Raw genomic sequence first — 26,148 nt, 5'->3', positions numbered from 1 at the left:
AGGGTCTGGAGTGACCCTGGAACTGGTTCCAGCCAGCCTATGCACAGTGAGCACCGGGGTGCCACGTGCAGTCACCTTCCTCTAAAGCCCTGCCTACCTACAATACACAAAACCCTGTCTGGGACGGTGCTGGCACCGCCCCTGGCAGGAAACCCTTTGTCCTTATCTCCTGCTCTGGGAGGACTCCCAGCAGCAGGAGGGCAGACTTGTGTCTCGGTGGCAGCATCCATTTTGTGGAGCTGAGGCTCTGTTTGACTTTAACCGGGGTTAGGGGTTACATACATGTCGTGTCCCTCTAGAAGGGTGGAATGCTAACCCCGTCGCCAGAATTGGCGAGGGGTTAGTATTCCAATTCGTATGACACCTTACTCGACATGTTTTGATAAAGCGATACCAGAGTTGGCATATAACCGCGAGGATTATAATGCACTTGAGAGTATATGGTATGCGATATCATGGAAACGGCTAAGGGATGGATCCCGAAAGCCGCAGACAGGCTCAGCTCATGCCAGAGCACCATCTCACACGATTCCAAGCACTCTGCCTTCAGGATTGTTAAGGCCTGCCATAGGAGTGACTGATAGGAGATCTGTGTGTCCATTTTTGGGGTTAGATATAGGTATACTATATCTAAAGCAAAGGGTGAGTACACCACCTTGCCCCAGCTGTCGTGCAGCCAGTTGTGTCAGTTTAGTTAGTCAGCCCAGGGGTGGCATAATACATGCTTCAGCCCCTGGGAGACTTCTGGGTACACCTCAGCCCTGAGTACAGGGACTTGGAGAGGGCCCAGTGCCAATTCAGTACCTGAGTACAATTTGGATAGAGAGAACAGCTAGGCTGTGGGTCTGATTAGCAGGCCCACAGCCAGGGAAAGTCGTAAACCAGTGCAGCAAAAAGCAAAAATCTGGGTGATCATAGGATTGCAGACCCTACTCTCCTACAGTGCTCATCAAGCTGGCCCACTCCCGGGCGCGGATGATCCTCATTGCTCCGGAATGGCCCAGGCAGTGGTGGTTCACAGACCTGCTTCATTGGTCGATCCTACCTCATGGGCGGCTGCCATGTCGGCCGGACCTTCTCGCGAAGTTCGGGGGGCAGATGGTGCACCCCAACCTCTCGTCGTTGAGTTTGGCGGCATGGCTCCTGAGATAGTGCAATAAGGCCACTTGAATCTTCCGGAGAATTGCATGGACATATTTAAGGAGGCTAAGAGGACATCTACTAGGACTTCTTATGCTTACAAATGGAAGAGATTCTGCATCTGGTGCATGTCTAAGAACTATGATCCGACGACCTGCAAGGAAGATGTCATCCTTCCATACCTTCTGCATTTAGCTTAGTCTGGACTTAATTTCCATTCCATTAAGGTTCCTCTGGCAGCGTTGACTGCGTACAGAAAATGCCCTTCGCAGACCTCCTTCTTCCAGATTCCTGTGATTAAGGATTTTTTGGAAGGGTTGAAGGTGTTCCCTCCTGTTCGGCTTCCTTCGCCTGCATGGGAACTGAATGTGGTGCTGTCCAGGCTGATGAAGGAACCTTTCGAGCCGATTCACAAGGCTTCACTGCAGCACCTGTCTTGGAAGGCGGCGTTCCTCGTGGCCATTACATCGGCCCGCAGGGTGAGTGAGATTCAGGCATTGTGTTGCCAGGAACCTTGTACTGTATTTCATGCTGCTATGGTTGTTATGCGTACTTGTAGGAAGGTAGATCCCTGACTATGGTTGCCCCCAACTTTTTGCCTGGTGTTTTGCTGGTTTTCTGACTTAGTTGACCTGGGGCCCTGCTATTCAGGACCCCAGGCCTACTGCTCTCTCTGTAAAATGGATTCCATGTACCTTAGGTACATATCTAATTGGATACTGAGTCACCTTATCAGTCCCTGTACAGTGTACCTTGGGTACCCAGGGCATAGGTGTACCCAGGGCCTACCAGGGGCTGCAACATATATTATGCCACCCCTGGCTGGCCATCCAAATCTGACACAACTGGCTGCTTGACAGCTGGGGCAAGGTGGTGTAATCACCCTTTGCTTTAGATATAGTATACCTATATCTAACCCTAAAATGGGCACACAGATCTCCTATCAGTCACTCCTATGGCAGGCCTTGACAATCCTGAAGGCAGAGTGCTTGGAATCGTGTGAGATGGTGCTCTGGCATGAGCTGAGCCTGTCTGCGGCTTGCGGGATCTATCCCTTAGCCGTTTCCATGATAACGCATACCATATACAATGAAGTGCATTATAATCCTCGCGGTTATATGCCAACTCTGGTATCGCTTTATCAAAACATGTCGAGTAAGGTGTCATACGAATTGGAATACTAACCCCTCGCCAATTCTGGCGACTGGGTTAGCATTCCACCCTTCTAGAGGGACACGACATGCTGGTAACCTGTAACCCCGGTTAAAGTCAGACAGAGCCTTAGCTCCACAAAATGGATGCTGCCACCGAGACACAAGTCTGCCCTCCTGTTGCTGGGAGTCCTCCCAGCGCAGGAGGCAAGGACAAAGGGTTTCCTGTCAGGGGCGGTGCCAGCACCGTCCCAGACAGGATTTTGTGTATCCTAGGTAGGCAGGGCTTTAGAGGCAGGTGACTGCAATTGGCACCCCGGTGCTCACTGTGCATAGGCCGGCTTGAACCAGTTCCAGGGGCACACCAGACCCTGAGCTGGGGAAAAGCCTGCCAAAGGAGAGGGGTGTAACCACCCCCCTCCTAGTCCCACCCATAGGGCAGGACTTAGTCGCGTGCCAGCCCCCTTTTGCAGGATAAAGGTAGGAGCAGGCCCCCTTCCAAATTAGATCATCTTTGAATCCTGAAACTACTTTCTACGAAAGGAACTCTCGACTTCTTCTCAAGATTTCTCCCTTGTGACTAAGGAGTAGTCACCCTGCAGCAGCAGGCACCAACCAAGCATCGCTGTCTGCTGTAAGTCTCTCATCCGGATCAAGACTGCCCAGCACGACGAGAACCGGCTTCCCTGGCACCTCTGACCTCAACCTGCATCATCAGCCCAGCTGTGATCCGTGGGTGTGACGAGACCTCGAGGGACCGGCCATCTTTAAAGACTGCACGACGCTTGTCCAGCACGACCACCGAGTGACCCTCGACTGAGTGCTTTGGGGTAAGAGAAGCCCCGACCCTGAGCAGCTCCAGCACCGAAGTTCAGCCCCCCTGCATCCACGAGATCTGCGTGGGGCCCTTCTGCTCTTTGCTGCTCACCGCGTTGTCCCGGTCACTTGCCCGTTGGCTAGTGGCCCTCTGACGACGAACTTCGACGACAAACACCGCTGGTCTGGTTGCTCCAGACTGGCCCTTGCTCCCCTCCAACAGAGGAGCACCCTGGACCCTCCTGGTCCACTCCAGACGCCATTTTGAGTCCACCGCGTGGGCTTGCATTTGCCAAGACTTGTTGCCCCAATCCTGGCTCCAGCGAGTTCGACAGCAGATACCTTCGTGGGACAGCTCGCACCTCCATCCTGGTCGCTGACAACGCCTCCTGGTCCGAGAGACTGCAGAGCCCAGCAGCGCCCACTCACCTGGTCGAGGTGACTTCGTCCGGTGCCATCCTGGTGCCCACCTAAATCACTGGCTAGTGATTCAGAACTTGGTCCCCTCTGCTTACAGGTCTTCTCCTTCCCTGATCCAGGCTTGGATCTCCACGAACTTCTTCACTGGCCGCCTGCCAGCAACTTCTTTTCTTCAGGCTCCTGGTTCGACAACGAGGGTTTCCGACGCAACTTGAACCCTATGCAGCCGCAGCCCCTGGGCTAGGTAAACTGAGTACTCCGGTGCTCCAGCATAGTCCAACACCCTAAGTGTTCGGATCCACTCTTGTTTTCGACCCACCTAGTCGGGTTCGCCCGAGAACAGTAACTTTGTCTTTACTAGCCTCCATAGACTTTTTCCCGCCTTACGCGTGAGAGTTCCCACTCTGCACACGACGTCCACAGGCCTCCTGCTCCTAATCTAAGTGTTTAGTATTGTAGGCCCAGCGATTCCAAAGTCTATGAGAATAGTTACTTACCTGCTAGTAATTCGCATTCCACTTGTATAGTATTTGGTTTTTCGTGCCCCTCGGGCATTTGTGTAAATTGTGCGACTTTAAGTATTTCTTTAAGAGTTTTGTTGTGTGCTTAGCTCCCTGTCTCATAAAGAGCCAGGGTAGTCTTGTTATAAATAAATATACTTTAATTTTCATAACAACTTGTGTGGTGTCCTTTCACTTGGTGTTCAAGGGGTATATGTGATGGTAAAACAGCTGGCTTAACACGCCCTCTAGAGTCTTAGCCTTAGACTGCTCGTATCCATGCTACTAGGATAGCTGGTCTATAAGGTTGACTTACAACCAATCATCAATAAGGGTTGTTTGGACTGATACATAGTGATCACTAGAATAGTGAGCACTGCATATCAGGCCAACTTCTCACAGTACTCACCATAAGTTCCTTCCCAAGGTGATTTCTGATTTTCATGTTAATCGGGCTATAACTTTACCGACTTTTTTCCAGAATCCTTCTACTCCAGCGGAAAGGTCTCTTCATTCCCTGGATGTTCGAAGGGTGTTGAAATTCTATCTAGATAAAACCAAAGACATTTGCAGGTCCGACCAATTGTTTGTCAACTATGGGTCGGTTAGGACTGCTCTGGCTACTTCGAAACAGTCCATCTCTAGGTGGATTGTGTCTTGTATCCAGCTCTGTTATCAGAAAGCGAATAAGACCTTAGGGGGTGAGCCTAAGGCTCATTCCACCAGGGGCAACGCGGCTACAATGGCTTTGCTTCGTAATGTTCCCATTGCAGAGATCTGCAAGGCTGCCACTTAGAAGTCGGTCCATACCTTTGCTAAGCATTACTGTCTGGACTCTGATGCCAGGGCAGATGCTCAGGTTGGGCAGGCTTCATTGAGAAATCTGTTTGCACAGTAGTGGTGTTGCCTTATTTTTCTCCACCGCCAGGTTGTTTTTGGATGGGCTTGCCATTCTATTCACTAGATTATGACTATACACAGAGATCCCCTACTACAGAAGGAGTAGTTTCTTACCTGTAACTCCAGTTCTGTAGTAGGGGTATCTCTGTTATAGTCATAAGCGCCCGCCCTCCCCCTCGGTGGAGAAAAGGATAAAATGATGAATGCTACAGGTCTAGCTGTATACACCTCCAAAAAGAACTGAAAGTGGAGGGAGTTGCTGTGCATTCTGGGATACCAGGAGAGTTCTGGAAAGTTTCCTTAAAGGCACGGTATCCCTTTTTAAGCCACATAATCGCAGCCTATTGTCTGTCCTGTCCTTCCTCGCTCATTCCAAGGATGAGCGAGGAAGGACAGGGCTTGTCTGTCCTGTCCTTCCTCGCTCATTCCAAGGATTTGGTGAAGGGAGGAAGTGTTTTCCATGGTGAAACCTGGCAGACAGGTTTAAATGTGATACTGGTGGAATATCCTTTGCATTTCTAGTTGAAGTCCTGGACATTGTAGCCTTGCATGTATAGGCTGCATTATCTGTCTGTAATTCTCTTAAGTGTCTATGCACTACTGCAAAGACCGCTTAAGAGATTATTTTTGATTGCTCCGGGGTTCCCGCACATAAGCGGGACTATTCACTAGATTATGACTATAACAGAGATACCCCTACTACAGAACTGGAGTTACAGGTAAGAAACTACTCCTTATTTATAATAAAAAGCATCCTTGTGATGTAAACGCAGAATAGCATTGTTATGGCTATGTAGCTAGCCCTGTTGCCCTGTGAATGAAGATAGAATGGCAATTGTACATCATGCGCGAAGGCCTTGTACTCAGTGTTTGAAGCATCATGATAATGTTGCACGTAGCCAGATGTATAAGCAAAGCAGTTTCAGAGAAGCTAATCCAACATTGCCACGCGCAAATATGTGCAAGAGGTCACGGCAATAATGTAATTGTGCAAAAAAGAGTACAACGTAAGAAAAAGTGCAGCGTTGCTTTCTGGGCCTAACTCTGGCATGTAACACCCTGACATCACTGAGCATAGGGCACTAGTCTTACATCTCCTTTTCTGTATGCACTGCCACCTCGCCTGCAGTCACCCTGGACTGAACTGGTTCGGTTCAATGCTGTAAAAGTTCTCCAGATCAAGTCTGGTGCCCGAGGATAGTCTAAAGTTGAGGAATCTGCGATTAGATGGAGTATCTGCCAGAAAGAGCATTAGCAAAGGTAAGCAAATTGCTCATTTAGGTTTGGTAGCTTGCAGACTTATTCATTTGTTAGCCAATATTGTAATTTTATTCTTCTGGCTCCATGCAGAGCAAAGAATTGCAAACGCATGATACAGAATGTATTTTTCTCTTCAGTGAAACCTGGTGTCCGATACAGAGAACTTGGAAATATTATTCAGAAACATGCTCAGGCAAATGGATTTTCTGTCGTTCGAAGTTACTGTGGACACGGAATCCACAGACTTTTCCACACTGCTCCCAATGTGCCACATTATGCCAGTGAGTATTACCAAGGCTGAATATATTATATCCATGTGTCTCACAGTATTTTAAGAGTGCATCTATAAAAAACCTTTTGCAACCTCTCCTTTGCAGTGATTTATGTATTTAGCAGTTTAAATGGTGCTTTTATTCTATTGGCGTTGGGACACTTAATAGAAAACTAGGCCGTATAGGGATCATAAACGGAAAAGCACACAATTCTTGCTTATTCCAAGAATAGGCAGAACATTTTAATTTTAGCCTTTTCCTGAACGATTTGATTGTTTTTTTGTGTCTAATTGATGAGACTTCCAAATCTTGCTGCAACATTTCTCAGAGTTTGGTTTTACACCTTGGACAATATCAGAATCTGAGCCCTTAAAGCTTGAGTTGTTGCTCCTGAGATATGCTTACCCACCGACTTGATACATTAGCAGGATAGGAGGAAAGGGTGAATAGGTGGTTGTGCTTCTAGACTAAAACAGATTTTGAACTTTCCAAGTGTAGGTTGCATACAATTGAGTAGATGTGTTTGAGTGTTTAATGTGGAGGATAAGCATTTTGCTTTGGAATGTAAACCACTTCCAGAGGGGACAGATACTTGCTAGCATGGTGTTGCCAAAGTGCAGATGAGAAATAATTTAACAGTGGGTTGCTGTTCATTGGTGGCTAGATAATAGGTGTTTTATCGTATGTGTGAACTGTTGTCAAGTACATTTTCCCAGGTGAGGCAGCCCAAATGGGAATTAGCTGTGTCCCTTCTATGCACCGTGTTACTTTTATACATCTACACATGCAAGTAAAATGCAAATAAAATAGGCTTCCTAGAACACATTCTGTATATGTGAATTTAAGAAGCCGACCAAGTAATATGGTCAAGAAGCAACCTGGTTAACCATCAATGATGAAACGTGACCTTGTTCCTATACTAGACCAAAACGTTTGTTCACCATCAAGATCACTGTGCCACAATTAAATGCAGAAAACGATTGTCGAAACCCAAGATTGTTTCACCAGTTAAATGCAAGTATATCTATCAAGTAGAAATGTTTGGTTCCCACACTTAAAAGCTTTTCAGAAGTTGTATTATGTTGCAAAAGGGGTCTTTTTTTACCCACTTATAATAATTAAAAGAATGGCACCCATCTTTAAAAAAAAAAATCACATCTTGTTGCTAGCATTTGGTCTAGGATTGTCTTTAAAACCTTCCTTTTATCCTTCCTTGACGGCTTGCTTGTTGCAAGAAAGTTGACCCCTTTATATGCACATTTTAGTGAAGGTGCTCTCAAATGTACCTTTTATCAATCTTTTGGTTGGCTGGTCCAACAGACAGTTTTTTGTATTGACAGTTTACTGTCAACGGTAACCAGTATACAATATGTCTGATTAAAAATATTTCTTCCTGAGTTCTTTTCTTGAAGTATTCTAATAGTTGTCAAAATTATTTACAAGCGAATCATAAAATTGTGTTAATGTCTCCAGCACGGCTGAAGTAGTTTGTATTGGAATTTGCTTCTGTTTCTGCATGTGCGTGTGTATGTGTGTGTGTATTCACCAAAAAAAAACACGGGTTACAGCCAGGGATGTTATCATTAGGAAATCGAATTAAAAACCTTAGAAATTCACAGGGACGTTATAGTCTGGTTCAGATTTTACACACAAAAAACCAAGTCAATTCAGCAGTTATCTCAAGTAACTGTAACGCGGGCCCGAAGGTAACTAACTTGCGCTCTAAGGCAACTATAACTTGCACCCCCACCATACAGTTTTCGCAGTAATTTCACTGGAAATGTTACAGGGAAATTATCAATGATGTCATATGTGGCGTAATTAGCAGTGCATGGCGAAGGTGCGAGTTGTAGTTCTCTTGGGGCACGTGTTTTGGGACCCCCTTTTTCTCAGTCCCCACTTGATGGAACACCCTGAAACTTTCCATGCAGCAGCTGAAGTTACTGGCAAACTCGTCATACGCAGGGCACCCAGTGACGTTCGTTGGGAACCGGGGAGGAGCCTGAAGGCCCCTGCAGTCCCTTCCGATTAACAAGTTTGTGGCTTTCACATACAGGGAGCTGCTGGAAAGGAAGCTCCCTGTGTGTGAACCCATTTCTGCTCAGCTTCCAGCAAGTGACAGCATTTTTAATCCTCGCTCTTGCTGCTGTATTTGGTGTGGAACGGTAATGCTCCTGCCAAGCCACAGCAAACCGCTATTTCCCGGAGCTTTTCAAAATAAATAGCCCTCGGGAGGGAGAGTGCCTGGAGGAGAGGGGGTCTGTGGTTGTGAGAAAGTGCCATCTTTCTTGCATGGTATGCCCCCACTGTTTGCTGAATTGCTGATGTGCTTTGACCACGTGTGTCCTGGGCTCCTGCCAATCAGTTGCCCAGGTCCTGTGTTCCCTCCCTAAAACTGTATTGAAGCTAAAACCCACTTGGAATCGATGGCCACATGTTGGCCTCTGGTAAATGGTACCCATGGCATTGTGACCAGAGAAGACCCCTAAGGGCTGCAGCAATTATTGTGCCACCCTTATGGGCCCTGCACCCTGACACCCACACTCTGCCTTTGCAGACTGAGTGTTCTGGTGCAGAACTAAACAAAGAGTCGACATGGCACACATCCCTGTGTGTCATGCCCACAAACCCACTGCCCTGGCATATATCAGTTACCCCTCTAGCTGGGTGCCCTATGCCAGTGTTGTGGGCACAGGTTCATGAGCTCTGTGCCCCTACAGTACCCAGGGCCATTCCTGGGCACTGTAAGTGCAGTGATGCCATTAAGAGTATATGGTGCAGGGAGATTGTCGTTACGAACTCCACAGCACCATAATGGCTACACTGAAGACTGACAAGTTTGATATCAAACTTCTCAGCACGTTTAACCCACACTGATTACAGTGTGGGATTTAATGTTAAATGCACTACATTGGACATCTTAGAGATGCCACTTGAAACCTAACCAACAATCCACGTCCTGTCTGAGAGACTGCCTAGGCTGCCACACAACAGACCTGTTGCTGGACCCCCGGATGGAGAGCCCCCGCTCTCCTGGGCCTGCAACAATACCCATCCTGGGCGAGGTGCTAGGTGTCCTCTCCCAGGATGGGCAGGGCGAAGCTTCAAAGGCTACCGCCTTTGTGAGCTTCCCCAGGCCACTTGCTGAACTCGGCAACTGGCCCCCACCAGTTCTGACCCCCACTCTGGCGGAAGACTGGCAGGAAACCCCACGTGAGGAAAGGGGGTGTGCCAGCCTGTGCCAACTCCACCCCTCAGGTGGGAGAGGCGATGTGAAGCACAACTCCGGGCTCCGGTCATCTTGAAGATGGGGAGCCCTGCCCAATCAGAGATAGGCTCCTGCCCCCCCTCCCACCGGAAAGGAGCAGGATAAGGGGTGTATTCACCACAGGACAGGCACCCTGTCCTTCCTCAGATCCCGATTTCGAAAGAAGACCAAGAAGAAGACCTGCCGTGCAGCTGCTAACAAAAGGACAACACCAACTGACTTGGCCCCAGCCCTACCGGCCTGTTGATCCTTGAACCTTCTCCTGCTAAATCCCGGCGTCTCCTGCGGACAGCAACCTTGAGAACCCTGGAGGGCCTTCCTGCCTTGACCCTCTTAGAGACTGGGACTCCCATGAGCAGTGGTTCTGCTCAAACAGCAATACCCCTGGTGCCAGCCAGGAACCGCGAATTCAGCACACTCTGCACACGCCGAGCACGGCCTGTGCCTGAGTGGACAAAGACCCAGAGGACGTCCCCCTGGCGATTCTGACCAGGAATCCAGTGCCCAAGGACCCTCCTCGACGACCCAGACGACGCATGCAGCCTCAGAACCAGGGACTTCTCCAACCGCGACCAGCAGAGGGTAAGATTTCCCGTCATCCAAAGACACCCTGGCGCCCCCCGGCCTCCTGTGCCCAACTCCGGGGTGCCTACCTATCCTCCAAGATCCCAACTTACCCCTCGAAGTGTTGGTCGCTCCTGAAGAATCTCCGTCCCCGAGCCTGCAGCCTTTGTTCCCTTTTCAAGATCTCTATTGAATAACATTGAGCGCCCGACGGCTCCAAAGCATCCTGCACCCAGCCGCCTGAGTGCCTCTGGCAGTGCACCCTTTGCCCTAATCTACTTCCCCATTTGCCCTGAGAAAGTGAACAGGAGCCCTGCTCCCACAGCCGCGTGGCCTGCTAGCCATCAGCCACCAACCGAAGGCCCCCTGCCTCTCATTGGATAACATTGGGCCTAACTACCTCTGCACCCGGCTGCCCCAGTGCCGCTGAGGGTGTACCAACTGTACCTACCTGACCCTGTCCCTGTCGGACCCCTGAGGCTATGCTCAGAACCTTAACTCTTGCAGTTGAGTACCTACCTAAAAGCAGATAACTCACTTTTCTTCCATAGGCTAACATTGACTGGTTTAACTTAGAAATTCTTCTAAGTGTGGAGTTTTGGAACTTTAAAATATTCATTTAAAATCAGCCCAACAACGAATTCCCATTTACTCACTTGTTATCAGGAGAGTCCTCAGTGCTGCATCTTGTAGCTCAGTGCTGATCCTGAAAAGTAATTTTAACCGTTCTTACCAGTAACTTGAATTTCCTGCATAGGATATCATTGCCTGCTTTTTGCTGAAAAAGTTTCTAAGTGTCGATTTTTGAAACTTACAAATATTCTTTGAAAATCGTGCTAAAGATAAAAACTTAATTACTTGCCTGTTTTAGATAGATGGTCCAGTGCTGAGCCTAGGAGCCCAGCACTGGATTACAAAAGTAACGTAAACATACTTTACCTGCAAACTGAATGTTCGAGGCATGTGGGCTGCTAAATTCATATCTATTGCATAGATCGCCGCCTAGTGTTGGGTCCGGATGATTGCACATTGTTGTCCTGGAAGAGTCTTCGAAGTATCACGAGATAGGTGGCTGCTCCCCTGGACTACAGTGCGCATGGGCATCGGCTCCATCCCCATATTGTTTTTTTAGGGCTCGGCTGAACGCGCGGAAGCGAGTCTCCGCCGAGAACCCTATTGTGGCCGTGTCTGCTTCTTAGGAGACAATCCTGGCCACGCGCATGGCGATTTGAAACTGCCACGCGCACGCGAACGCGTGCTGTGGCCAGGCGCTGTCTCCTGGGAAGCTCGAATCACCACACGAAACACCACACACGCATGCGCATACACACAGACACAAGCGCCCATGCACGCACGCACATACATACATACAGACACCCCCCACACACACACACACACATACACACACACAAGTGCACCAAGGCCCCCCTCCCCGCCGCTCCCCCCTCCCCGCCGCTCCCCCCTCCCCGCCGCTCCCCCCTCCCCGCTGCCGTCACCATCGCACACACACGAGTCCCCCCAGCCCTTTTGAACTTACCTGGGCAATCTCGGGGGACTCTGCTCTCCGCACGCGGCGCACAACCTCCTGCTGGCGCGGACCCGGGGCTCTCTACCGCTCACAGGAGCCCCGGGCGCGAGACGCATGGACTCTGCCTGCCTCCTCTTCCGGTCCGGACGCGGCCCCGCCTCCGTCACAGGCGACCTTGCCTGACTTCCGTTTTTCCGCTTCTTGGTTTTCACTGCCGCAAGTTCTTTCACAATCTTCGTCAGAACTCATAATGCAAGCAAGATTATGGACTTTGTCAACGCTAACAATTCTTTTTTTTACTGTGTCTAGGCAGCAGGGGCACTCGGGTGAGCCAGGAATAAATGAAATGACCTGTCGATAATTGAGAATGCATGCTCGGATAGTACTGTGCCGAGATGCCTTAATGTCAAACTGATAACTTAGCAATGTTTCCCATATTAATGTTGCCTTCCATTGCTACTCTTTTTGCAAACCTCTCTCAAGCTCTCCTCCGCTAACTTCCAGGCCTTTCTCTGAGTTACACAAAAAGCAAAACCACACGGCTCCTTGTTTAAATGGTGCATGCGCTTCTTGAACTGAATGGAGTTGTGCATGTGAATGGAGTCTGATCACTGCCCAGTGTCGACTTAATGGGCTGCTTGGAAGTCGGTTAAGGTAAATGATCGACTTTCCTTGCATAGAGCTAGGATAGATTAGTCATTAGGACATCCGCTGCAAAGATTTCTGTTTAATGTGTGCTTCACCCTTCTCTAATATTTCTGAGGGAAATTTGCGCTTCCGCATTGCTCAGCCAGTTACCGGTAAGGCAGACTTACACTACCGCATTCCCTGAACCAGTTGTGAGTGACGGAAGCGTGCACATCTGCTTGCTGTGGGCACAGCCTCAGGGATGGAAATTTGCATTCTTGTGTGTGTGGATCTTGTTCTTAGCGATGAAAGTTTGCATCGCTGCGACTTGCTTCAGAGATCTCAGGTTCCTCGATTCAGGTGAGAAGCAAATCTAGCCCGGAAATTTTCTTTGCAATGTTACATATTTCTGGAAATCCAACTACAGGAATGTGAGGGGAAAGACTGGATGCTTATGCCGGGACCTGGGTTGCTTGCAAGCTCTGCTGTTCTGTACTTGTACAGTCTTTATTTCAATATTATTTCTCATAGAGAAAGTCACTTCATCCCCAAAACCGCACGATTTAGGAGTGTTGCCGTCATAGCCCAACCCTGGAATGGGACTTAATCTGGCCATTAAAAGGAGTGAATCTCCTACTATTTTCTGGGACAGAATGGGTTGAAAAAACGTTTGCACAAGCGCAAAAGTTTTTGGGTGCTCCAAAACTTGCCAGAGTATCCCCATGTACCCATGTACCCTTGGAGTAGGCTTTACCCTTGCATTAATAAGATTGTTACTGGCACGAGCAATTTAATGTAAGAGGGCAAGGTATTTTAAAAAAATGCCATGCACCCGAAAATTAAGCCGTTTGCATGTATATGTTGAATTTACAAGCTCAAAAGAGGGTGTGAACTGGGCCCACATAATATCCGACTAACGTCGTTCTCACTTTTGTTCAATTCCATTTTTTCTACCTGCTAACTCGTGTTTCCATCACAACCGGTTCCCTAACAGCGCAATGTGTATTTTTGAAGATCCCCAAATATTATGCACCTTTTAAGGACAGATGCCTTTATTATGCATTTACACTAACGAGCCCGGAGCTCCTCTAGTGTGCAGCCATTACTGTTGGCTCCAAGCCACGCCCCTCCCCGATTTTCAGTTTTTTTGCAGAGAGGAATGATAGCGCCCCTAGGTTACTATTTATTCCTCTCACTGCTCTCAGACCCTAGTCCACCCCCAACCTCTCATCTTAAAAAAAAAAACATTTTGACAAAAAGCTAATTTATAGCCTTCCATACTTTCTGTTCTTTGAATATCAAACTCATGCAAAGGCTTACAGAAAAGAACACAACAGCAGAAAATACCTACAGTTAAATACATCCCAGAATAGATAGTATTTTTATAATTCTGGAGTAACAATACATTTGGTTCTATTGCTCACATTTTATTTAGTTTGCCTTACTAGTGTTGGCATCTGAACCTCAGTCTGGATTTTCAGACTGCATAAGTGGGGGTTTTATTAAACAGGTCCCACAGGCCTTAGGTCAAAACAACACAAGTCAATTCACAGAGGATTTTGTGCATGGGCGAGAAGTTCAAATATTATGACCAGAATTGCAAATGCATTCTTATCCGGATTGGAAGTCAACATCATTTAATCAGTCTCTTTGATAGAAGCAACTCTATCTTGCAATTACCTTTTTTGCTATCTGTGCATGTTGACACCTATGGATCTTCAATTATAGATTGTTTTATTTGTGCTGGCAGAGTAGGTACACTAGTTTGGATGGTGCCTTTAGATATGCGTTAATTCTTAAACAGTGGGAGCAGACTCCCATGGTGAGGGGAGCATTATCTTTTGTAGTTTGAGATTTTATTCTTAAAAATACAAAAGATACCAGTTTGGCGCATGGCTCCATCATGTTGATGGAGCCATGTACCCAACTTCGCAATGCATTGACAGGAACCACCGTAAGGGTGGTTCCCACCAATGCTTAAAGGAATGATCGCCTGCTTGGTAATTTGCTCCATCTCCCTAACAGAGAAAAAGGCTGCCCACCAATATATTGTAAATGGAAAACGCAATTTTTAAAAATATAATTTAAGGTGGGAAATACTACTTTCCAAAAAAGCCTGACATTTGGCCATCTTTTAAAGCACAGCAAATGTGACCAGACAAAAAAAAAATGTAAAAGCATTTTATTGCTCATTTATTTTCTGAATTCCAGCATGTTTATTTTGGGGGTACTGCATCACCCTTACTATGTGCACAATGCTTCACTCTTCACCCTCACACCTCCTCACCCTCAAACCCCCTCACCCTCACACCCCCTCACCCTCACACCCTCACTCACCCTTACACCCTCACACGCCCTCACCCTCACACCCTCACCACCCCTCACCCTCACACACCCCCTCACACACCCCCTCACCCTCACACCCCCACACCTTCACACACCCTCACACCCCCTCACCCCCCACCCCTTCACACCCCTTCACACCCCCTCACCCTCCCACACCTTCACTCACCCTCACTCACCCTCACTCACCCTCTCACACCCTCACTCACCCTCTCACACCCTCACTCACCCTCACACACCCTCTCACCCTCACACACCAGCACTCACCCTCACACACCAGCATAGCATAACAAAACATAGCATAACAACACACAGCATAGCATAACAAAACACAGCACATCATAATAAAAAAGCACAGGATAGCAAAAGATAGCATAGCATAATTATTCCCAACTCTCCTTATTATTGAGCAACATATGACATTTTGCAAATCATCTTTATACACCAATTCAGAGTTTTCGGAAAATTTATGCAACTCATTGTCATACACAATGCCAATAACTCAAACTTTAATGCTGCGAGCCCTATTGCATTGTAAATGCTTGTTCTGCCATTGGGTTCGGATGTGATTTCGACGTCTCCTTGTCGGAACCGAAAAACTTACTTCCTTAAGGCCAAAAGGCCTTCTCTATTGGCGTCGGTATTGTATGCGATCGGTCTTGAGCATCGTCCGACTCTTCGTGTCGGAATTCTGCGGAGTACTTTACTCTTCGGACATCGAGGCCCTGTACTCGCAGCAAGACCCCGACGACCTGATCATGGAACGGACTCCGTTCAAGTGCTGCCCCGTCTGTGGATCCAAATATCCACACATCGACGTGCACCCAGTCTGTAATAAATGCCTCTCGCCGGACCACGACGAGGACAACTGCATGGCCTGCTCAAAATTCAGGTCCAAGAAAACACTCAAGCATCGGCGTGCGGCGCGCCTCGAGGCCCAGCGAGCGGCTCCGGCACCCGATGACGTCTTCTACGACCCCGCAGAGGACGGCAGAAGCCATCATCTTGAAATTTCACCGCCGTCGACGGAGGTCGAGCCCGATCCAGACGAATACATCGAAGAACAGGGCCAAGACCTTGAATACGTCGAGGAGGTAGGGGACGACGAAGAAGTGTATGGGGCCGCGGAAGATAGCTCGGAGGAAGAGCTATGCCCCGAAAATTACATGCCTCAGGCTCAGGTCACGGGATCGCCACTCGGCCTTACCCACGACCCTGCACCGCTATCCCCAGCCCCGCCTTCTGGCCCGGCCACGGATACACCGGTGGAGCCGCCATTGCGCGTATCGAAAACTAAACCGCAACCGTTGCAGGCGACATCGTCAAAGATGGCCGACGTCCCACCGAAACCATCGGTCTCGGCACCACCTAAAATGGCCGACGTCCCGGCGAAACCTACGGCTTCAACTACATCTAAAATGGCCGATGTCCCAGCCAAATTAACAAAGCCTGCTCCATCTTCGGCTCCGTCGCCCTCAGGCCCTCCGTAGTCTAAGAAGGCTGTTGAGTCACCAGCGCCACAAACGGTGGCCAAGGACACGTCCTCCAAGAAGGTAGTCCATCACGTCTCTACGGCTGCAGCGTCGACCACCAAACGCACGGTCGAAGCAAAGTCCACTAAGGCCCACGACCCAAAGGCCGGAGGCACTGCGCATCGGCACAAAGATGCCGGATCTGCATCAACGGAGTCGGCGCCTCAGTCTACCACAGGGCCGCGAACCGTAGGAGTCGAGGATTCATCGGTGGCCCCTTCAGCCACGCCGAAGTCCTCCGAAGCGGACGAGCATGAAGCATCGGCTGCCAAACCCTCGGCTTCATTCCCAAAACAGGTCACCGACTCCCTCCAACGTATTCGGGAGAAATCTCTGCCGTCGGAGTCTACCGCGCCATCGGATCCGAGACCGGTGGACACACCTGCAAAGACGTCCTCCAAGCTACTCTACACTCTACCACCGAAGGTGGCGCCGAAGGCGTTTGCACCCAGACCGGTGCCGAAAAACACAGAAATGTCGGAATATTCGACGCCCAGTGGGCATTTGGCTCGACAACCAGCGTCAGAGGACCAATCAGAGCATTACATCGATGCCCACACAGGGAAATTGACACTTTATAAAAGAAAGATCACTTCCCAGCCATTGGAGTCATATGTTATTCCACTAAAGAAGAAAAAGGCACCACAGGACATACCTGCCTCTGTTGTACCTCTTCAGCCACCTCCGAGGAGGAGTCCATCACCTTCCCCCAACCAATCAGGGGGTGACGATGATGACCAAGATGACCAATGCAACTTCCCTGCTGGCAATGACCCTGATGTACAACAGGACCCATATGACGACGCTGGGGACCAGGGAAGTCATCAAGTGATACAGGACCCACAGGGTTTTGGGACACGTACATCACCTACTGAGGATTCGGCAGCATTCAATGCTTTGATAGAGCGAGCAGCTGCAAATCATAATGTAGACATGCATGCTGACCCGGTGGAGGAAGATTTCCTGTTTGACACTTTCTCTGTCTCCGAAAGAACAGTCAAAACAATTCCTATGTTAAAAGGGGTCCTTAAACATGCACCAGAGATCTTTAAAGAACCTACAAGGGCAAGAGTGGTGAACCCACGTATTGAGAAAAAATACAGGCCAGCACCTGGGGACCCTGCCTATATTCGGGGACAGTTGCCTCTAGACTCCTTGGTGGTCGCAAATGCCCGCAAGAGGGCCAACTCCCAAACGACGGGTGAAGCTCCTCCCCCCGACAAGGAGTCGAAAGTGCTTGAGGCATCCGGCAAGAGGGTGGCTGCGCAGGCTGCCAATGTCTGGCGTATAGCAAACACACAGGCACTATTGGCACGTTACGATAGGGCGCATTACGACACCCTAGAACAGCTCCTTCAACACCTACCCGATCAGTTTAAGGAAGGGGCCGAGATGCTCATACAAGAGGGAAAACTCATCTCAAACGCTGCAATAAAGTGTGCGCTTGATGTGGCTGATACAGCGGCTAGGGGTATTAACACCAGTGTCATGCTGAGAAGACAGGCTTGGCTTCGCATATCTGGATTTAAGCCAGATATTCAGACAACAATACTCAATCAGCCTGTCAATCCTGACAGACTGTTTGGGCCAGATGTTGACACCACCCTAGAAAAAATTAAAAAGGACAATGAGACTGCTAAATCGATGGGGGCACTTCAGTCTCAACAATTCAGGGGAAACACTTTTCGTCGCTCAGGAGCGCGTGGTGTTACCAGAGGACAATTGGGTCAACAAACACAATTCACAAAAGGTGGTGCACAATCCTCGTACCCCAAGCAAGGTAGAGGGGGTTACCGAGGTAACAGTGCCAAAGGCAGGGGCAGAGGGAACAACAACTCCCGTTCCTCTGCCGCAAACAAACAGTGACTCCCTGTCACTGCCCCCGACCATCCAACACCTGTCGGGGGGAGACTCCAGCAGTTCCTGCCGGTCTGGACGTCCATCACCACAGACAGGTGGGTGAGAAAACTAATCCAGTACGGTTATTGTTTGGAGTTAACATCCACTCCTCCCAACATTCCCCCAAGACAACGTACTATGTCGGCAGAGCACTTGCACTTATTGCAGCAGGAAGTGCTAGTAATGCTGCAAAAAGGAGCAATCGAACTCGTGCCAGTGGAGGAGGAAGGAACAGGGGTCTATTCTCTGTACTTCCTCATCCCAAAGAAGGACGGATCCCTCAGACCCATTCTGGATCTACGCCCGCTCAACATGTATATACTGTCAGAACACTTTCACATGCTGATACTGCAACAGATCCTTCCCCTTCTAAACCAAGGGGACTTCCTGGCAACATTAGACCTCAAGGATGCTTACTTCCACATCCCACTCCACCCGTCCCACAGAAAATACCTCAGGTTCACCATTCTCAACAAGCACTATCAGTTCAAAGTCCTACCCTTCGGGGTGACTACTGCCCCCAGAGTGTTTACAAAGTGTCTGGCGACAGTGGCGGAGCACCTCAGGAGACAAAACATACATGTCTACCCGTACCTCGACGACTGGCTCGTTCAAGCAAAGTCGGAAAGACAGTGCGCCTCACACATGTCCCACACTATTCAACTCCTTCACAGCCTGGGGTTCTCCCTAAACTACCCAAAGTCGCACCTTCAACCAGCCCATGTGCGGCAGTATCTGGGCGCGACAATAAACACCCTGACTGCTATGGCTCAGCCAAACACAGTCAGAATGAACAGCATTCAGTCGCTGATCCAAAGGTTCAGACCGCAACACTCCCTGCCAGCGAGAGTGTTCATGCAGTTGATAGGCATGATGGCCTCCTGCATCTTCATAGTCCCGCACGCAAGGTTGCACATGCGTCCCCTCCAAGAATGCTTGGCAAATCAATGGACACAGGCTCAGGGACAACTGACAGACCTAGTGTTGGTGACCGGTCGGGCATACAACTCTCTGCATTGGTGGAATCCACACAACCTTTGCAAGGGACGACCGTTCCAAGAGCCTGTGCCACAGATTGTCCTAACAACGGACGCATCTCTCCAAGGGTGGGGAGCGCATGTGCTCCACTACACGGTGCAGGGACTGTGGTCAACCCAGCAACGATTGCACATCAACTACCTGGAATTGATGGCAATCTTCATGGCGCTCAAGTCCTTCAAAGTACATCTGTGCAACAAGGTCGTGTTGATCCGGACGGACAACATGACAGCCATGTACTACATCCAAAAGCAGGGCGGTACTCACTCACCACAGCTGTCTCATCTGGCTCAGAGCATGTGGAAGTGGGCCATTCAGAGGAACATCTTCCTCATGGCAGAACACCTCCCGGGCAAGGACAATCAGATGGCGGATCTGCTCAGCAGATACAGCCATCAAATGCACGAGTGGGAGATACATCCATCAGTACTCCATCCGTACTTCCAGCAGTGGGGTCATCCAGAGATAGACCTGTTTGCCACAAGGGAAAACGCAAAATGCCAATGCTTTGCCGCCAGGTTCCCTCACCCGGAATCGCAAGGGAATGCGATATGGATGAACTGGTCAGGCAAATTTGCGTACGCTTTTCCCCCAGCGCCTCTCATTCCGCTGGTGGCAAGAAAGCTAAAGCAACACTCGATGACTCTCATCCTGGTTGCTCCAACATGGGCACGCCAACCATGGTACACCACGTTTCTAGAACTTTCCGTGGTACCGCATCAAAGGCTGCATCTCACATCCAGGCTCTTAAAGCAGAACCATGGCGACATTCAGCATCCAGATCCGCAACAGCTCAATCTGGCGATCTGGCTCCTGAGGTCTTAGAATTTAGCTACCTCAACCTGCCTCCAGAATGCATGGACATCATCCGAGAGGCAAGAAAGCCCACGACCAGAGCTTGCTATGCAGCGAAATGGAAGCGGTTTGTCATTTACTGTACTGACAACAATATCAACCCGCTGGATGCATCCATTCCTAACATCATCTGCTATTTGTTACATCTTTACAAATGCAATCTAGCGTACGCTTCCATTCGGATACATTTATCCGCCATAGCGGCTTATCTCCAGAATAGGCAGCACCTCTGTTTTCAGGGTGCCTGCCATTAAAGCCTTCCTGGAGGGACTGAAGCGAGTCATTCCTCCAAGAACACCACCAGCTCCAGTGTGGAACCTCAATGTGGTCCTCACTAGGCTGATGGGCCCACCTTTCGAGCCACTGCACTCCTGCGAAATTCAATTTCTGACGTGGAAAGGGGCTTTTCTCATTGCTATCACATCGCTCAGACGTGTTAGCGAGCTGCAAGCGCTCACAATCCAAGAGCCATTCATCCAAATACATTCTAACAGGGTAGTGCTCCGCACTAACCCCAAATTCCTTCCAAAAGTGGTGTCACAGTTTCATATCAACCAAACTATTGACCTGCCTGCATTCTTCCAAAACCCACAAACGGTAGCAGAAAGAATGCTTCATACATTAGACGTTAGGAGGGCGCTAATGTACTACATTGACAGAACTCAACACTTTAGAAAGACACAACAACTTTTTGTTGCCTTCTCACCACAGCACAAAGGCAACCCCATTTCCAAAGCAGGAATAGCCAGATGGATCGTTAAGTGCATTCAAATCGGTTATCAAAAAGCTAAACGCACTTTAACAATACCCCCAAGGGCGCACTCCACACGCAAATTGGGGGCCTCCATGGCTTTCCTGGGGAACATTCCCTTGGAAGACATTTGTAGAGCAGCCACTTGGGCTACACCACACACGTTTACCAAACATTACTGTGTAGATGTGCATTCCAAACAGCAAGCAGCTGTAGGACAGGCTGTTCTCAAAACACTTTTTCAAGCTTCTGCAGCTGGCACGGGCAACCGCCCTTAATGGAGGGACTGCTGTGTATTCTATGCAATAGATATGAATTTAGCAGCCCACATGCCTCGAACTGAATATGCTACTTACCAGTATGCATCTGTTCTTGGCATGTAGGGCTGCTAAAATTCATATCGCCCGCCCTCCTCCCCGGTGCCCGTAGCGGCTGCAGACACTCTCTTGCATTCATCATTAGCATGGACATCATTTACACTGTTTCACTCCATCTCTGCCACAATGGCTAAAAACAATCTGGGGATGGAGCCGATGCCCATGCGCACTGTAGTCCAGGGGAGGAGCCACCTATCTCGTGATACTTCGAAGACTCTTTCAGGACAACAATGTGCAATCATCCGGACCCAACACTAGGCGGCGATCTATGCAATAGATATGAATGTTAGCAGCCCTACATGCCAAGAACAGATGCATACTGGTAAGTAGCATATTCATTCCTTCTATAGCATAGCATTCTCTGCAGGCTTCTTTGGGACCCCCTCCTCTTCCTGAGACGTCCGCAGATCCCTCGCCATGCGCAGGGCCTTCTGCGGACTCGCCGACGAGTTCGGCTTCAGGTTTTGGAGGGGTGGTGTCATCGAGGTGCGACCTTATGGGGTTTCCCTCTTTAACCCACGCCGCCCCTGCCTCGCTGCAAAATCACGTGGGGTTCCCTGTGGTGTTGCAGGGGGTTGCCGGGACTCACAGCTCGTCCCCAAGTCCCCCTCAGTCCTCTGAGCAGGCGGATGTCTTACCGGAGCCCGAGCTGACGCCTTTCCAGCGCTGACTGCTTTCCTCCCCAGCCCTGGCGGAGCCACATGTGGAGGCCGGGACCCGGGGCGCCTCTCCGAGTCCCTGTCGGTCCTCTGCGCAGACGACTGCCTCGTTGGAGTTCGAGCCGGGCGGGGCCTATTCGGCGCCGTTCATTGGCCGCTTCGGCGCTGACCCCGCCCCTTTCTCCTGAGGCATGTGGTGCCGATCGAGAACGAACCAGTGCCCATGGCGGATTCCCCGGTGCCGTACCGACATCGGATCGTCGACTCTTCTCCGGATGTTCCTTCCTCTCCGAAGGATCGTCGTCTCCTTGTCTCCTCTTCACCGGAGACTGGACGCCGCGTTGTTGCTTTTTCCCCAGCGGCTTCCAAGGCAGGTTCTACGCAGTCTCCGCGGCCACAGCCCCAGACCCACTGTAAGAAAGTGGCTCTGTATAAACTGGACCAAAGTAAGGTACAGTCTGCACAGAGTCCACAGTCACCAGAGGTATGGCAGAGGGTAAAGTTACATATTACCTTACTCTCTAAAGTGGTAGCTTGGTCGAGCAGTAAGGCAGTCTCAGAGGACAGTGTAAAGCATTTGTTGTACACACTCAGTCAGCAAATGGTCTCACACACTCAAGAACTGAACTCTAGATCACTTGTTTTGTATATAAAATATATAGTTCTGTAGTAGGATCTCTGTGTATAGTCATAATCTAGTGAATAGTCCCGCCCATGTGCGTGGACCCCGGAGCAATCAAAAATAATCTCTTACAGTGTCAAAAAATGCAGAAATGCATAGACACTTAAGAGAGAATTTAAAGACAGATAATGCAGCCTAAAAAGGCTACACTGTCCAGTACTTCAACTAGAAATTCCACCATAAAATCCACAAAATAGCAAAGCCTGTACAGATTTCCCTTGCTTTACCAGCAAAATCCCTCAGGAATGATAGAGAGAAGAACCTGGACAGACAAGCCCCATAGGCTGCCATTATGTGGCTCAGAACAGGATACTGTGCCTTTAAGAGAACTTTCCAGAACTTCACAGTATCCCAGAATGCCCTGCAGGTCCCAGTTATTTCAGTTCTTTTTTCCGGCTCCTGCAAGCAGGACCCTGGAGCATTGAGCGCTCCCTTTTCAAGGGTTTTGTTGGTGTTTTTTTCACTAAATTAGATTCTGTGTACTTTTAAAGTACTTTGGTGACTTTCTTCTTGGTTTTTGCACCCTTTTGTTGTCCATAATGCCTGCATTATTTGACAAATGCCCGGAGTGCTCCAGGAAGAAGGCCAAGTCAGATCCCCATGAGGTGTGTATCCTCTGCCTTCCCTGTTCCCACATCCCAGAGGAGTGTGAGATCTGTCAAGGCTTCTCTGGCAGGACCCTGAAGGACAGAATGAAGATCAGGCTTCAGGGCCTCGAAGAAAGGAGACTGAAGGTGCAAGGTGGGTCTGGAGGGGCTTCATCTGCCCATGCTGAGGCCTCTGGGGGGCTCCCCAGGGGCAGGAAGTCCAGCAAACTTCCACATTCTCCGTCTGGATCAGTAGCACTGACCACGACGTCGAGAGGGAGGTCCACGGCCAGTTCCCGGTCTCCCCAGGGCTCTGGGTCGAGAAAACGTCGACGTCGGAGCATTCACAGGCCGCCGTCGAACCCAGTGACTATTTCATCGTCTTCGACGTCGAGGGAACGGCGTCGGCGCTCGCCGTCGAGGCGACACCGCCGTTCGCCATCGGCGTACAGGACATCGTCGTCGTCGAGGGGATCCTCGTCGTCGAGACCGCCGTCGAAGCGGAAGAGGTCGCCGTCGAAGCGAAGGAGCTCTCCGGTGGAGAAGAAGTCGCCGTCGAGGCGGTCGAAGAGATCGCCGTCGAGGCGGTCGAAGAGATCGCCGTCGAGGCGGTCGAAGAGATCGCCGTCGAGGCGTGGTAGACGTTCGACGCCGAAGCATAGCAGGAGGTCGACGCCGAAGGGGCGCTCGACGTCGAGGGAACCTCGTTCGACGCCTGGTCACCGTTCTTCGGCGTCTAGGGGTCGTGCTGACAGGCCTAGGACTGTGGGGGATCCCCTCAGTCTGGTAAGGATGACGGGTCACCGGGATCGGTGTGCTCAGGGGTGTATACCCCGAAGACGGCTGTTCCACCTCCTCCATTACCTAGAGGTCTTCCTCCGAGGGCTCCAACCCCTCCTCCGCTGCCTCCGCTTCCAACAGGACCGAGGACCCCTGTGCCACGGGCGGTCTCGTTGCCCGAGCTTCCGACTCCTCCCAAGAAGACTCCTAGGGCTAAGGAACCTCCCAAACCCAAGACGTCCGCCCCGGGGAAACCGGCAGAGCGTCCCAGACCTAGGAGGTCCAGGTCGCGCTCCAGACGGAGGGATAGGTCGAGGAGCAGACACAGGTACTCCACCAGATCTAGACATCGCCACAGGAGGCATAGGTCCAGGTCCCGTACAGCGTCATCTAGGACCCGTTCCTATTCACCTACTCTATCGGATTCTCCGGAGACTAGGGTGTCCCCGATCGATGACATTGGCACGTTCCAGGAGGTGCTCCTGAGGGGGGCTGCGAAGTTGGGTATTACGGTGACGGCTCCTACACCTAAGATGTCCGTGATATTCGAGACGCTTCACAAGAAGCACCTGTCTCGCCCTCGTCTGCCGTTGGTCCCTGGACTGGTCGAACCGGCAGAAGCGCTGTTCCTTGCAGTGGTGAAGGCTGCTCCTTCAAGACTACTGAAGAAGTACCGTGCTCCTGACTCGGACCCGGCCTTCCTGCGTGTGGACCCGGTGCCCGACTCGGTGATAGTGACGGCGGCCAGGAAGCTGCAATCTACCTCCCCGTCCTCCACAGTGCCACCGGATAAAGAGAGCCGCTGGATTGATTCGGCTGGTCGGAAAGCCTGTGGGACTTCTTCCACCACGATGAATGCCTCCAGCGATTCGGCTTTGTTGGGGCGGTACAACCGTGCGCTGTGGGACTCCGTGGAACACTTCGCGGACCTGGTTCCGCGCGACAGGAAGGAGGACTTCCTGGAAATTGTCTCGGAAGGGATGCTGGTTTCCAACCAGGCTATCAGTGCCGCTGCGGACATGGCGCTGTTGGCCGCTCATGGCTACTGTCACGGGGTCAACCAGCGCCGCCATGCTTCGCTCAGGCTTACGTCACTCAAGCCTGATGCGCAACAGCGGGTGGCCAATCTGCCGTTTTCCGGGGACACGCTCTTCGGGAAACACGCAGATGAACAAATGGCCCGGATGAAGGCCGAGGCAGAAACCCTGACGGCTGTGGGCTTGGAGAAGCCCAAAGACCAGAAACCCTACCGCCAGTTCCAACGGCGGTTCGGCTCGCAGGGGAAAGGAAGAGGACAGTCTTCGGGACAACAGCAGCAGCAACAAAAGCAGCAGTTCCGAAGACCCTTCCAGAAACGCCAGAGGGGTAGAGGTGGACAGCAATCCTCTACCGCGAACAAGGGCCCGGCCGGGTCTCGACCCTGAGCGGTTACTTCCCCTTCGTCCGTTACCCGCTCCGGTGGGGGGAAGCGTTCAAATTTTTCTGGCAGAGTGGAGAAAAATTACTCAGGACAAGTGGGTGCTGAATATTGTTTGCAATGGATACAGTCTTCGATTCATCAGCCCTCCTCCATCGATTCCTCCGGCCAGCTCGCAGTACCAGCTGCGAGAGCTGCAGGCGGAGGCCGATATCCTGTTAAGGAAAAGGGCGATAGAGGACGTACCTCTGTCTCAAAGAGGAAGAGGTCTGTACTCCCAGTTCTTTCTGGTCCGCAAGAAGGACAAGAACGAGTTCAGGCCCATTCTGGACTTGCGACAGGCAAACAAGTGGATTCGCAGAGAAAAGTTTTGCATGCTGTCGTTGTAGGAGAGTAGGGTCTGCAATCCTATGATCACCCCAGATTTTTGCTTTTTGCTTCACTGGTTTACGACTTTCCCTGGCTGTGGGCCTGCTAATCAGACCCACAGCCTAGCTGTTCTCTCTATTCCAAATTGTACCCAGGTACTGAATTGACACTGGGCCCTCTCTTATGCCCCTGTAACCAGGGCAGAGGTGTACCCAGAAGTCTCCCAGGGGCTGCAGCATGTATTATGCCACCCCTGGGTTGACTAACTAAACCAGACACAACTGGCTGCTTGACAGCTGGGGCAAGGTGGTGTACACACCCTTTGCTTTAGATATAGTATTCCTATATCTAACCCTAAAATGGACACATATATTCCTATCAGTCACTCCTATGGCAGGCCTTATCAATCCTGA

General features: G+C 50.3%; 1 protein-coding gene across 1 annotated transcript in view; it reads left to right on the top strand.

Moving 5' to 3' along the window:
• The window catches only part of METAP1 (methionyl aminopeptidase 1), a 360,683-nt gene that overhangs the window by 256,711 nt on the left and 77,824 nt on the right, over positions 1–26,148 (top strand). The window contains exon 9 of the mRNA XM_078676209.1: positions 6,325–6,468. Coding sequence (XP_078532335.1) covers positions 6,325–6,468 — 144 coding nt within the window. The remainder of the gene's footprint in view (positions 1–6,324; positions 6,469–26,148) is intronic.

This window comes from Lissotriton helveticus, chromosome 2_1, assembly GCF_964261635.1.
Source record: "Lissotriton helveticus chromosome 2_1, aLisHel1.1, whole genome shotgun sequence".
In the NCBI taxonomy this organism is placed as follows: domain Eukaryota; kingdom Metazoa; phylum Chordata; class Amphibia; order Caudata; family Salamandridae; genus Lissotriton; species Lissotriton helveticus.
Note: the sequence above shows the minus strand (reverse complement) of the source record. Positions and strands in the feature narration are given on the sequence as shown.